Raw genomic sequence first — 13735 nt, 5'->3', positions numbered from 1 at the left:
CTTTTTTTGTACAATATTAGTATCAGTACAAGGTTTTTTTGTTAATAATTATCAAAAAATTCTTTTAAATATATTTATAGGTAATTTAAACTTATAAATATTATTTTTGGGTTAGATCAATCATAAAAATTGAGAAAATATTGTGGATATCTAGGTTAATTCGTACCAAGTAGCTATAAAATTGTCAGACTACATGAAAATTATAAGGATAAAAAAGTAAATTAGTTTTAAAATCTCTCACCTCCCCCTCTTGAACCAAACATATATCTAATTAAAATCCCTCACCTCCCCTCCCCTTCCTTCTTTTGAACCAAACATATGTGTAAGTACAAATTTCACCTCCCCTCCCCTCACTTCCCTTCCCCTTCATTAAAATACCTCCCCTCCCCTCCCCCTATGTTGAACCAAGCAGACCCTAAAAAAAAAAATCACAATTCAAACTTTCTCTCTTATGATAAACACTCTCACTTCAAGTTCTTCCAAAGATAACTCCCTACATTCTCATTAGCAGCTTCTTCAGACTTGTATATTAAGGGAAACATATTTGCACAATATGAAATTTACAACTAATGGCCATTAAAATATTACATTTCAACCCAGATTTATCAAACTATATATTCATTATCGCTTCCATTTATCTCATAGATATTTGTATCCTGTCACATTATCTTTTACTTAATTTACCCCTCCAAACTTCTGCAAGATACAAATTAACAGAAATCCAATAATGTGGCAAAACTAAAATACATGAGTAGCTAAGCTAAAATACTTCTAATGGCTTACAAACTTTCTCAATCTTAACCCAATATTCATTTATAGGTGCATAATTATAATATGGCTTTCTTTCTTTGTAAGCAAGAAATGCAATCTTAATAAAATTTTGAGCATCCTTCTGAAACTCCTTCATATATCTAATAAAACATTGACAAGCAAGAAATCCAATAATTTTCTTAATAAACAAGTGTTAATTGTTAGCATGTTATGTTAGTAGAGCATATATTGAAAATTTGAACATCCTTCTCAAACTCTTTCCTATATCTCATTCCGCAATTACAATAATAATAATACAAACAAATTATGAGCCGCATGTTTAAATTGCCAATATACAAATCTCTGCTTTCTGGGTTTTGTGAAGTTCAATATTGTATGGCATTATACATCAATTTTGCTAATTTCACCATAGAAAATCATGTCAATATCTCATAACTGGTATGTTTTAAACTAAAACCCACAACCTTTACACTCAATCAAACTGTACATAAAAATGGCCTTTGTAAATAAAGTAGGGAGAAAAATACGTAACTAGGTAGCGCAACATCATGACCACACTGCACACAAAAGGCATCCAAGGAAAAGAAAATGGTGCAACCATGTTCTGAGGATCAGGAGAAGATGTAGTATATAAATTTGTATAAAAATACAAGACAAAATACAATAAGGATTTGATCGTTTAAGGATATTATCTTGTCAAAATTGTTTGTTATTTGATTTAGATTTGAAGAGACCAAGCATGTAAGCTCTATGGAGAAAGATGCATTGCTACTCTGTAAACTCGGCATGAAGATCATTTCCCCAGGAACACATTTAAATACACCGTGACTCCACTCCTATACATTCATAAATTCAAATTCTTTGTTAGTTTCTCGTCGATCAAATAAAAGAACCTCTAATTCTAGACCTAAAAAACAAAACTCCACTAGTAATTGGATCTTTGAGTTTGTATGTATTACTTTGATTTATTTCCTCCAATCTCTTTCCCTTTGCAATCTATTAGTACATATTTTTTAGGCATAAGTAGGAAACCAATTTTGCCAAGTCGTACATAACCAGTACATCATCTTAAATTTCAGTAACTCTTCAAAAAATACCAATCTATCTTATGTTGGACAATAAACCCCCAATAAACTTATCAACTACTTGTTGCTATGACAGAAAGTTCTTTTCGCCTGGTTTTATTCAGTAGTTTTTTTTTAATAGACAAATGTTAGTGGTTAGTTTGTTTGGGGGAGGAGGATATGTTAGTAGTAGATATTGAACCTGAACCTCGTACAAAATACTCCTTTGGTGTCCCACTACCTTATAGTTAAATATAAGGATTTAATCTTCATGTAGTGGTTAATTCTAAAATTACAAGGTTTTTACTTTTGTCATCCTACCGGTTACTCGCGCGCCCTACGTGTTTCCTATTTTACCCTTCCGCTACTTAAGTAGCGGACGTTATAAAAATGAAAATTTTTTGAAAAATGTCATCCGTTACTTAAGTAGCTGACGTTATAAACGTAGGGTGTTTTTGGGGTGTCCGCTACTTAAGTAGCGGACAGGGGTATTTTGGTAATTGGTAGGGCGCGCGAGGAAACCAATAGGGTGGCAAAAGTAAATCTCAAATTACAATATCATCCTGGTTTAAGAATATGTTTTGATTGTCACATATTCATATACCCAGCCCAGTCCAGTCTGACTCTTCTATTCTCTGTTATCACATACTCCCTCTTATTTTTAATGTAAGAGAAAATTTACTTTTTAGCTACATTGAGTAACTAATGCATCTAAAAAGTAAATTTTCTCTTATATTAAGGAACAGGGGTAGTATTTATATAGGACAACACGTTCTGTCAAAAAAATATAGGATAGCTCGTTTACAAATTAAAAGTGGATGCACCATTCATCCATATGTTATGACCGTTAAATTGATATAAAATTTTGATCAATCTAAAACTATAATACATGGTGTTCCAGCTGTAAAGAATGTGTAAATGTTAATGATAGAACCCTCTACTCTAATACTCTTTTCCATCTAGAGGCACTCATTTTAAAAGTGGTGAGAACTGAGAACCACATGAATCTTACCCAATCATACAAAACTTACTGCATATACTATAATTTAAGTTCCAAATATAAAAATACCCAATACAATACTAAACTTGCTAACAAAAGATGATAATAATTACCTGTAATTGCTTGCCAACGGTGACAACTATGTGCTCTGGACCTGCATCAAATGACAGAGGACCTCTTTCAGTTTGAACGTAAAATATGCAATGCTCCAATGGAAGGTAGAAGCGCAAAGCATGTTCACATAATACGCCCTTTGTGTTATCCGAGACGCGTTCATTTCGTTTGGGGGTATTGTTGTGGGGATACCTACAAAGGCAAATCACAGACTCTGTCTCTTGAATCCTCTCCTTAAAATCTTGAGATGTGTTCTGTTGTAGAGCTACTATGACTTGCTCCACTATACTATCCAAACAACTTGCTACTTTTCCCATATGAACCCTGCTTGTGTTACATAAAAACAAGTTAGCACCTTGTTTTGTCTCCATTGGAGATGAATGACAATGTAGTTGACCATTTATTAACGGTTATTCATTATTTTTAGTTATAGAATATAAAGTAACATATTTTCTGATGATTTATTATAAATCATTTTTTTTATTCTTTCATGTAGAGCAATACGCAAAAAAATTAAAAATAATTAATTTTCATCAACAGTATACCAAAGAAAAACATTACCTCTACTAAAATTCTCCAACATAATAAGTTTAAGATTTAGAATATTAGTTCTGTTTTGGAATACTGTCTGATTTTTTATTTATTTTTAAATTTAACTAAACAGCTGTGCATTAAATAATGGGTGCCAATCAAGTAAGATGGTTGCTCTTTGCCCCCTAAATTGATCGGAATCCCCCCATGTCCCTCTATCTTCCGGCAAATATTCGGTAGTGTTTTTTCCGGTGTGAGCAATCCAGGAGGCAAAGAGCAACCATCATCAAGTAAAAAAGTGCATAGTTGTGATTTGTGTAAATTACTATTGATTGCTAAAATTGATACATACAAATGTATCATAACTTATACTAAGTGATTAATCAATTGATCATATAGTATAGTATAAAAATTGTGAGTAATCAACCATTTTGATCCCTAAAAATGTCACTAGCTGTCATAGAAGTCCCTGAATCATCAAAAAAAGATTTTAAACTCCCTGAATTTTAACTTCCGTTAGTCATAGTAACAAACTCATTTTCTTCTCTCACAACATTACAACTTAACCACCCAACAATCCATCAGCATCAACAAAACTCAGAAAAATCAATAATACCGAAAAAATCAAAATCATCAAAATGCAATAAATCATAAAATTACACACACGACAAACAAAACACAACAACTTCTTTTCCCTAAAAAAACTTCTTTCCCGCAAATTACACTTCAAATTTCAATGTTCTACTTTCTCCTAAATTCAAAACCCTAGACACTTGGAGTTAACAATTTCTTCTTGAAGCTGCATTTGAACCTTGACGAGATCAATGAGGATGTAACACCCTGCAATGATATTGATGGAAGCTATCCCTCCTTGGACGAAACCCCTTGACACCTATTACATTTTTATTTTGTTGAGATAAAGTCTATCAAAGAAATTAAAGAGATGGGAATATGTCTTCCTTCTTCCCATCTGGTATTTTGTAGATCTTATTTTGTTTGTATTTTCTGAGAATACATTTCTCTCTAACATCTTGATTTAGAAATGAGTGTTTTTGGGAGTATTTAGAAATGTGTTTTGGAGATGGAAGAGAATTGGAGAAGAGTAAAAGGGTGAAAGATGAGTTAAAGAAGGTCATTGACTCGTTGCAATCCTGGGGTGAACACAGAGAAGTGAGTCAAGGAAGGTGAAAGATGCAATATTCATGGATATTGTTGAAACATAAACTCAACAAAAAGATGGGGTTGCTTTCATTAATATTTCCTATGTTGGACTGTAAAAAGGCTAGCAAGATATGGGTTCCCGTTTATCTTTTTATTACTACCTCCGTCCCTAATTATAGGCTAGTAGTATTATTAAAGTATGATTTTGTTTTACTATGTGAGTAATGATTAATGAATCTTTAAAAAGACTAGCAATCTTAGTTTCCCAAGATTTGGATGAAGGTTGGATTTCTTGTGTTTGTTTAATTAAAATAAAAACTAAGTTGGCATAAAAAAAATATCCAACAAATCAATAAGTATATACTAGTCAGCTTAACATAACATGAGGACAAGTATATGACACATGATGATGGTTAACATCAATTTAACATTTTGTACTAATTTAACTAACAGAATTAACACTCGAAGAGTTTTTAATAATTTTCGTTGATTCAAATTCAAGGACTTGTGTGACGGCGCCCGACACATGGACCAAAATACTCTAAAAATTGTAAAGTGGTACTACCATTTCTTAAGCATAGAAATTTCAAAGTAAAAACTCCCCGTGACGGTTCTAACCCGTACACTCCACTTATGGAAATTTCAAAGTAAGAAAGGAAAGTGATTTACATGCAATAGCTACTACATTGATTCAAAATTCAAACAAGTGAAAATTCAATACCAAAATTTCCGATGCGTTTGGTTGTGAGCGGTGAATTCCAGTGCTCCATTGCTGGATCGAACACACGGAATCATCCCACCGCACCGTCCGTTACGCTCAACGTAAACCTTTTTAGATTCTTTGAAAACACACTCAACTTCTTCGGTTATAGCTTCGAGTTCGTAGTTGGAGATTCCATGGCACCGTATTCGGAACGCGCCGAACTCTTTAGCGGAGCGCAGAAGCAGACCAGCGGATGCATATGGAAGAAACCGGAGGTCAATTTCCGCCGGTGCAGTCTGGATTTGACATTCCGGCAGTATAAGTTCCGGTAACTGAAGCTGCTTTTCAAGAAACTGGCTGAAGATCTCGTTAGCGGCGGAGCGCGATCCTCTTGCGGTAGGAATCGGCGACGGAAGTGGCACCGGAATCTGGCTGTTACATCGTGTGAACGGCATTGCGACGAAAACGACGTCGTTATAACGTCTTTGTTTTCGTTGCAAATGTTACCGTAACGAGAATCACCGACTCGAAATTTCAAAAGCGATTTGATCAGCGACGACGTCGTTTTGTGGTGGTGTGAAACTAATGGTGTGTTTTGATGAATCGATCGTCGATGATGATTATGAAAAGAGGTTATTAAAAGAGGAAATGTTGATGATAAGGATGATCGTATACGACGTCGTTGGAAGAAAGAAAAAATTGCAATGGTGATGATGATGATTGTTGTTGTTGGAGTTAGAAAGAAGCTTTTTTGGAAGGCTGAAAAATGGGAAGGAGAGGGACCCTGTACATGATTTCACGTGGGTCGCACGACTTTTGAGTTACGTGCTTCTCTGCTGTGGAGAACACTATTGTGTCTCATGGACATTCACTGTTCTTTTGCCACCTGCCTTTGCGATTATTATTTATTTTATTTTTTTGAAGAAAAAGAAAATGTTAATTCATGAGATTGTTGTATACAGTATTTGTTTTTAGAATCTTGAGATTGTATACAGTATTTTTTTTTAGAAAATACTAGTATAAAATAATTTTACGTTCACATGATGCAAATCAAAAATCATCAAGCATATTAATTTTATGATATTATAAATTGATAGCTTTTTATTGAATGACAATGTAAAATTATTTAAAATTGTCGATGCATATCTATCAAATATTATTTTTTTTTCTTAAACTTGACTTAAATTGCAATTTTTTCTGTGCACGAAGGAAATCAAGAAGGATTATGAAATTTCCTCCTAGTGATTTCTTCTGATAAACGCAACACTTCATCAGAAAAGGATGTTTATCGGTAGTTTCAAAAAAGGTTTTCCTCCTACGGAAAAGCGGATCATCGAAAACATTACGCACCATGACGGTAGAAGGCTCGGTTGACACTTCACCATAAGTGAAACCCCTGCACACCTGGTATAATCCGACTCTCAGGTGAGAACGATCCTATTCACCCTAGTGTTCTTCTCATTCTCAGGGTTATCAAATTCATATAAATCATGTCTCAAACGTCCTTTCAATACTCCATGTTGGTCATTATCAAGCCTCAAGCATCCTTTCAATACTCCATGTCGCCTCCTCGATCTTGAAATGCATATAATGCGCCATATTTCTCAAAAATAGGAAGAGACAACACTACACTAACAAAGCACGTCTAGAGTGGACAATCTAGATGGGCCATTGGTCGGCTAATCTTTAGACAAAAAGTAATTGGGGGATATTTTTTGACTTTGTACCAGCGATTCCACTATTATTATAATATTCTATATGTAATTTCGAGTGTGGGGTGGGGGGAACTGTTCGGGACTAGGTCAAGGCCCAATACCAACGGCCTATATATGTACTCTAAGTCTAGTCCAAAACCACTTCATTTTGGTGGCTTCCTATGTAAGCTATGTGCCACGAACATCAATGTTCATGTGTCCCCCCTGTAGTTAATACCCTCTTTACAACGCCATTAGGACCGTCAAATTCATCTCAACGGATCCCTTCGCTCAGTGTCGGCCAAACATAATATGAGATCTAAAACGAACTTCAAAAAGAGAAATTTACATATTCTAGTAATTATATTTTAGTTAAAAGAAAAGGGATGGGTGATGGAGTTCTTATATATAGAGAATCCGATAAAACAAAAAATCATGAATTATTAACTCTTTTTTTTATGGTTGACTCTTGATAGGATACATTTTTTCTCACCGTAAACTTCTTTTTTGACCTTTGGACTATTGTCACTAATATGAAACTTTATTTTTTCCTTGCAAAAAATTTTGTTTTTGTTTTTTGGCCTAAAAGCTTTGCTTGGGTCGCTTGACCCTTGGGCCCGGCCCTCGCCCTATGCCGGTTGTTGCCAATTGTCACCGACTGTTATAATTGTATTCCTCTATATATAAGACTTTGGCGCCAAGGTACACAATTCAAACACCTTTCACTTAACTCTTCCTTGATCACATATTGACTTAAGCGATGAAGTGCTAACTTGTTTTGCTCTTTCCCCACCGTGAACCGCCGTATTAGAAGCCTAGCACCACCATAACTACTTCGAGCCTCACCATCAGATTCATCTAGTTCTATTCCATTTAGAGAAAATTTTATCGTTCATTGTATATATATTCGAGTTGAAAGATTAGATACACATACAATTTTGAATTAAAAAAAGTATATACATACAATAAATTCAAAAGATATACACCGTAAATGTAAATTAATTTTTCACAAACAATTAATAAGAAGAGTTTAATTGCTGTGCACCGTCGGTGTAATTTTTTTTTACACATACATCCAATGACGCGTTGCCACATCATTTAATGAATGTGACACATCATGTGTTTTTAATGACCATACATGATGTGTCTGTATATTATTGAACGCATGTGCAAAATATCTTTACACCGACGGTGCATATAAATTAAATTCTAATAAGAATGCTTCATTTTCTATATCATTTCAGAAAAACAGGGTTAAATGGAGTGACAGCAAAAATTATTATTGTTATTAGTTGACCGTAAAAAAGTTATTCTTATTACCGTATGAGGCATGCTCTTTTTTATTCACATAAAATTGTGCACAAATTGTTAAAACAAATTGTGCACACAGAAACTCTCACTAACACTCACCAAAAAAAAACCCTCACTCACACAAAAAGCTTGATTGTTAGTATTTTTTTTATACATTTAATTTAATCTAATTAATTTCCCCATATGGGCCACTCAGGGCAAAAATGTGTAGAAAAAGAAGAAAAAAAATAAAGTAGTGATGTTTTTGTCTTTTTGGTTATTACATGAGAAAAAGAAAAGAAGAACACTTTATAAGCTTTTTAAAGAATAAATACATTGTGTCAAAAAAAAAAAAAAGAATAAATACATTGAAGATAATCACTCTTTTATTTTGCTTACATTTTAATTCGTTGAGCTTAAACTAAAAAATAAGAGTTTTTTTTTTTTAAAGAAAGTAAATAGCTTGTATCTTCTTAATTTTTGACATAATACATATTTTACGTACCAAATATTTCATATGAGATATAAGTAGAAATCACTATTGCATTTTAAATTTTAATCACAGCGTTCAATACATCTCATCAAATGGTAAAAATGCTTAATTTTATTACTTTTCTAATAAATACTTTCACACATCATAAAGCGAAGCAATTCAAGACAACAACAAACACATAAAAACCAACTTTTTTTTCCTTCCAAATTTCAATATTGTATAAATTTTCAACGTGTACGACGTCCATCCGGATATTGAAATCCAATTCCCTCCATGGTGGCAATTGTGTTGATCATCCGTCTCTTGTACACCTCCAATAATTGTGATCGTTGAAGTTGCAAGCTCCTATGTTCGTCGATGTTTAAACGATTCTTTGTTATCCTCGACAATTTGTGGTGGCTCGACCCATGCCCACCACCACATCTACAACCACCACAGGAGTCCATTTTCGGGTACAAAAATTGTTTAGTGAAATTACTTGTTTTTCCCTCTTCTATTTGGCATGATCTTGTGCAATTTTGATTGTTATGCTTGAATATGGCTTCTTCAACTATTGTTGGACAATGCTCATCTTCATGATATTGGATATTTGAACACTTGTAGGAATTCATTGAGCTTGGAGAGCTTCCATCATCATTAATAAATAGATCTGCAAATATTATAGATCATAGGTGACACAATATAGTATGAGCAAATATATTTTAGATCATAGTACTAAAATTATGAGCTGTAAAATTCAAAAATTAAAATTAGTATTTTGATTCTTAGTTTATTTTTTTTTTATTTAAGATTTTCTCAAAGATAAGACTTTTTTTTTGAGAAAAATTCTCAAATATACGACTCGAAGAGTATAGATGCGGAGATATCTCTTAAAAATAATAAAAAATTAATTATTTTTTATATTTATGAGTTGCCTCTCGACCAAGATCTGTAGGTACAAGGAAAAAAATCCTTAAGATTAGGAACAGAGACATGAACAGAGGCACTTTGAGTGGTGGTGGTGGAGTACTCACCACCATCGTCCGACCCGATTGACTTCCTTACTCTGAAAATATAAATACTTATTTCAAACTCAATTATCTTAGCTGGTAATTATTTAACTGACCTAATCAATTATTTTATAATCAATGACAAATATTAATTTAAAAAATTAACTCATTATTTATCAAAAAATATAAAAATAAAATTAACTCATCACTAATTCTCGTTACTTTAGTGAAAAAAATAAAAAATAAATCTTGTTATTAGTTACTAATTCTTGTGCAACAAATGAAGCAATATTTACTATTTAGTGTACATGTACCTTGATTCCATTCTTGAGGAAACATGCCATGCTTCCCACAAAAGTGGGTCTTAGAGATAGACTTGGTGAGAGAATCATGAGGTGAAGAAGGACAAGATGATGACAAGACAAAAGGATTTTGGTTATTAACATCATCATCATCATCATCTTCTTCATAGTTAAAGCTATGTTGTAGTTGATTCTCACACTTACCATGAGTATCCATCCAAGTTGGAAATAATGTTGATATCTCATTATCTATCATTGCAGCTATCTCTAATGGATCCAAGTGACTAATTTCAAGTTCTTCTACCATCTCCATTGCCACCTTAATAGCAGTGTCATTTTTTGTGTCAAATGGAAAGAATATATGCCTTGTTTGCCCTGTATTTGAAAATCACTTCAAATTTTAGGATTTTACTATAAGAAAAATTAAGGCATTTAAATCCGAATTTGGATCGCACTATCACAATTTTCATCCACTCACGTAGTTAGTACATCGATTATTATTGGATCGAGATCAGACGGTGTCTAAAAGTCAATGTAGATTGAGTTCTTAAAAACAATGAAATTAATACTGAGCCTGAAATTTAGATTGTTCAATCTCGATCCAACGGTCACTGTTGCACTAACTTCGTTAAAGCGTGAAAATTGTGAAAGTGAGGAACCAAAGTTTCTAATATCTGAGTGACAACGATTGCGGTTAAATCCGTCTTTTTAATTTTGAAATGTCATATTTTCTCCCTAAAGACTATATATCCAAATTAATTTCAAGTGTTGGGAGGAAATTTTGCACACCTATTTCATCACATATCCGCACTTTAAGGAAAATTGTGTTATCCTCTTCATTTATGGACCCAGTGATTGTCATATTTCTACTTGTTCGATCACCTATAGAAAGATGCTTAAATGTTTGATTTGTAGATAATGTTGTGCTTGGCAATGACAATTCAAGTTGTTCCTTGGCAAAAAATGGGTCCAACAATAGTTCTTTTGCTGATGGTCTCTTTGAGACATGTGATAAACATCTTCCCACAAACCTTTGTGCTTCTAAATCTTTGATTCTGAAAAATGCATTTGGTAGCTTCCCCTAGTACATCAAATTAGACAAAGTTTGTGAATGAACTTGGATCAAATTAATGCTTTTGAAAATATAGTTAAGTCAAAGTGTGCTTTTTTTAAATTAATCTTACCGCGGTTACTTTCTTGTATATTTGAGCTGGATTTGAGCACTCGCTGTATGGAAAATCAAGTGTAAACATCTCTATCATACACATCCCAAAAGAATATATATCTACAAGTTCATTGTATTTCTCTTCGTATAGTTCTGGTGCCATGAACTCCGGAGTACCTGATTATTGGTCACATCAAACATAATTTTTTAATTTATAAATATCTCACGGTCACCGGTCACTATAATCGGTACATCTTGACTGTATGGTATAGATCTAACAGCCAATACTTTGCTTTCACCATATCAATTTTCCAATACAAATTGTTCGATCTCAGACCAATGGTCAAGATGTGTTGATGCGGCGAGAGGCTTTACCCTTTACTAATTGCATAATTACCAAAACAAAAAAACGAGCAAGAGGCTTTTACCTATGACACTTTGAGCAACTTGGGATCTAGAAAGTATAGCTGCAAGACCTAAGTCACCAATCTTGACCTCTCCTTTATGGCCATTGACAAATATATTATCACATTTGAGGTCTCGATGTATCACGGGAGGATTATTGTTATGTAAATACTCCAAACCACTTAGAATCTGGCGCGCCCAATTCTTCAATGCTCGAATATCTACTTTGTTATACCTTTGCCTATATCTGTATAGGCGAAAATGTTATCGAAAAATCTAGATGACAAATTAAGTGCATGTTTAGTATTACAATAGGCTTGTCAGAATTACGGTGATTCAACGTAATTCTGGCAAACACAACTTATATATACTAAGTCTACAATAACATATAAGATGGATTAAGAAATATTGAATGGTTGGTTAGTTGATTACTCTCTAAGAGTGCCGGAGGTGAACAATTCAGTGATGAAGTTGAAGGTTTTTCCATTGATATCGATCCAAGAACCATAGAAGATCATCATGGACTTATGGTTGAGGTTCTTAAGAAGATGAACTTCGGAATAAAGGCGTTGAAGTTGATCCGGTGAATGAGAAACATCACCAAGTTTGACTTGGTTCCAAGCCACTTCAATCCCAAGGAACTCATCAAATGCTCTGTATACAGTTTTCATAGCTCCCCTGCCAAGAATGTCCTTGAACTACAAGCACCAAAAACATACTAATATTGAATACTGGATACACTTTTAATCAAAATTATCAGTGTAAAAAAAGCTAGTGTATCAAATTACATGTATATAGTAAAGTCCCCAGCTAGTAGATTTGTCTAGTGGTAATGGGTTTGGGTAGTATACATGAGGTTCTATGTTCGATTCTCATTGACTTCATTGTAAATAAATAAAAAGAGTTAAGTCCTTATGTCCCAACTTCCCAAGCCTATGGACCAAACTCAAATGAGAATCAAACATATGCTATTTAACTGCTTAAATTAGCTAATAGTAGAAATCAATGTTTTAAAATACGGTTATAGTTATGCGATCTCAATTGCGATTGGTTTAAAGTTGTGGAGACATAGAAAAACCCTAATACAATTGTCGAAGTTACACTCACAAACTTTTTGTACTCAACAAATTAGTTACCGTTTTGCATATCACATCAAACAGTAAAAAGAAAAAAAAAAATAATCATAGCTCCATATATAAAAATGAGTATGATGAGAGAACTTACTCGACCGTATCGACCAGTTGGGTCAGTTTCAGCATATCCAAGGGGAGCCTTAATCTCACCTGAAGTGCAAAATCTCCCCTTGTACATAGTTTTAGACTTTTAGTGACTATATCACACAATTATGATTGTAGAATAATGTAGATAATAGAACTAAGAGGTTTAGTAACAAAATAATATAGTTATATATAATCTCAAGGGAGAAGACACCAAGTAATAATAGCCTTGAGTAGACAACAACACTAACACTAAACATTGTCATTGTCATTGTCATCATTTCAACAATTCCACGTGAAAATTTGTAGATGTGGGTTGTTAGCATTGGTGTAAGAGTGTCAAGAAGAAACTACAAGGGAGAAAAGAGAGACAGAGAGAGAGAGAGATAACACATATATTGGAGGACAAAGAAATCGTTTTGTATAAATCATACATGTGAGTAATTAAAGTTATAAAACAAATAATGTTTTATGAGTTATTATGATCTAGAATGTGACCACACTACATAATTTGAATTATGAGTAAGAGGGTTTAATTAATTGTGTATGTATATAGGTGGTGCTTTGGTGTAATATAAGATGATTGTAGACAAAGTGTGTTTGAAGAGAGTGAAGAGTCTCTTCAGAAAATGAAAAGACTACATAAAGTTATAGGAAAGTAACATGGCTTATAAATTTGAAGAAAAGATGGACATGGTTTGATGAAAATATTTGTGGATATTAGGCAAGGTTTTGATGTATGGGAAATATGATGGTAGGGCAAATAAGAGAGAATGGATTGCACATATACTTTTCATGGTGGTAGGGAAAAAAGAAAGGAAATAATGAGGACTTTA

General features: G+C 33.5%; 2 protein-coding genes across 4 annotated transcripts; both read right to left on the bottom strand.

Annotated features, from left to right (window-relative positions):
- Window positions 1-1089: 1089 nt before the first annotated feature.
- LOC123889931 lies at window positions 1090-6189 on the bottom strand. Of its 2 annotated transcripts, none has more exons than XM_045939453.1 (3): window positions 5363-6189; window positions 2949-3273; window positions 1090-1607 (listed from the first exon to the last, which is right to left on the bottom strand). In XM_045939453.1, the coding sequence occupies exons 1-3, from the start codon at window positions 5797-5799 to the stop codon at window positions 1383-1385; spliced, it is 987 nt and encodes a 328-aa protein (XP_045795409.1). In that variant the 5' UTR covers window positions 5800-6189; the 3' UTR covers window positions 1090-1382. The 2 variants fall into 2 exon arrangements, with proteins under 2 accessions (XP_045795409.1, XP_045795408.1); XM_045939452.1 differs by having other exon boundaries at window positions 2949-3276; window positions 5363-6047.
- Window positions 6190-8839: 2650 nt separating this feature from the next.
- Window positions 8840-13638, bottom strand: LOC123889830 (probable serine/threonine-protein kinase WNK5). Of its 2 annotated transcripts, none has more exons than XM_045939332.1 (7): window positions 12907-13638; window positions 12115-12380; window positions 11706-11929; window positions 11297-11454; window positions 10902-11193; window positions 10125-10487; window positions 8840-9470 (listed from the first exon to the last, which is right to left on the bottom strand). In XM_045939332.1, the coding sequence occupies exons 1-7, from the start codon at window positions 12991-12993 to the stop codon at window positions 9049-9051; spliced, it is 1812 nt and encodes a 603-aa protein (XP_045795288.1). In that variant the 5' UTR covers window positions 12994-13638; the 3' UTR covers window positions 8840-9048. The 2 variants fall into 2 exon arrangements, with proteins under 2 accessions (XP_045795288.1, XP_045795289.1); XM_045939333.1 differs by lacking the exon at window positions 8840-9470 and adding an exon at window positions 9843-9866 and having other exon boundaries at window positions 12907-13470.
- Window positions 13639-13735: the final 97 nt, after the last annotated feature.

Source organism: Trifolium pratense, linkage group LG6 (assembly GCF_020283565.1).
Source record: "Trifolium pratense cultivar HEN17-A07 linkage group LG6, ARS_RC_1.1, whole genome shotgun sequence".
NCBI lineage: Eukaryota > Viridiplantae > Streptophyta > Magnoliopsida > Fabales > Fabaceae > Trifolium > Trifolium pratense.
The sequence above is the reverse complement of the archived record's forward strand: the minus strand, read 5'-3'. Positions and strand labels throughout refer to the sequence as shown.

Excerpts from the sequence above, each read along its gene's own strand:
- LOC123889931 (XM_045939452.1), bottom strand. The coding sequence starts at position 5,799 with ATGCCGTTCACACGATGTAACAGCCAGATTCCGGTGCCACTTCCGTCG. Across the intron at positions 3,277-5,362 it reads CAAACGCATCGGAAATTTTG|CAGGGTTCATATGGGAAAAG; the intron begins GTATTGAATTTT and ends ATGTAACACAAG. Across the intron at positions 1,608-2,948 it reads CCGTTGGCAAGCAATTACAG|GAGTGGAGTCACGGTGTATT; the intron begins GTAATTATTATC and ends ATGAATGTATAG.
- LOC123889830 (XM_045939332.1), bottom strand. The coding sequence starts at position 12,993 with ATGTACAAGGGGAGATTTTGCACTTCAGGTGAGATTAAGGCTCCCCTT. Across the intron at positions 11,930-12,114 it reads ACCTCCGGCACTCTTAGAGA|ATATAGGCAAAGGTATAACA; the intron begins GTAATCAACTAA and ends TCGCCTATACAG. Across the intron at positions 11,455-11,705 it reads AGTTGCTCAAAGTGTCATAG|GTACTCCGGAGTTCATGGCA; the intron begins GTAAAAGCCTCT and ends ACCAATAATCAG.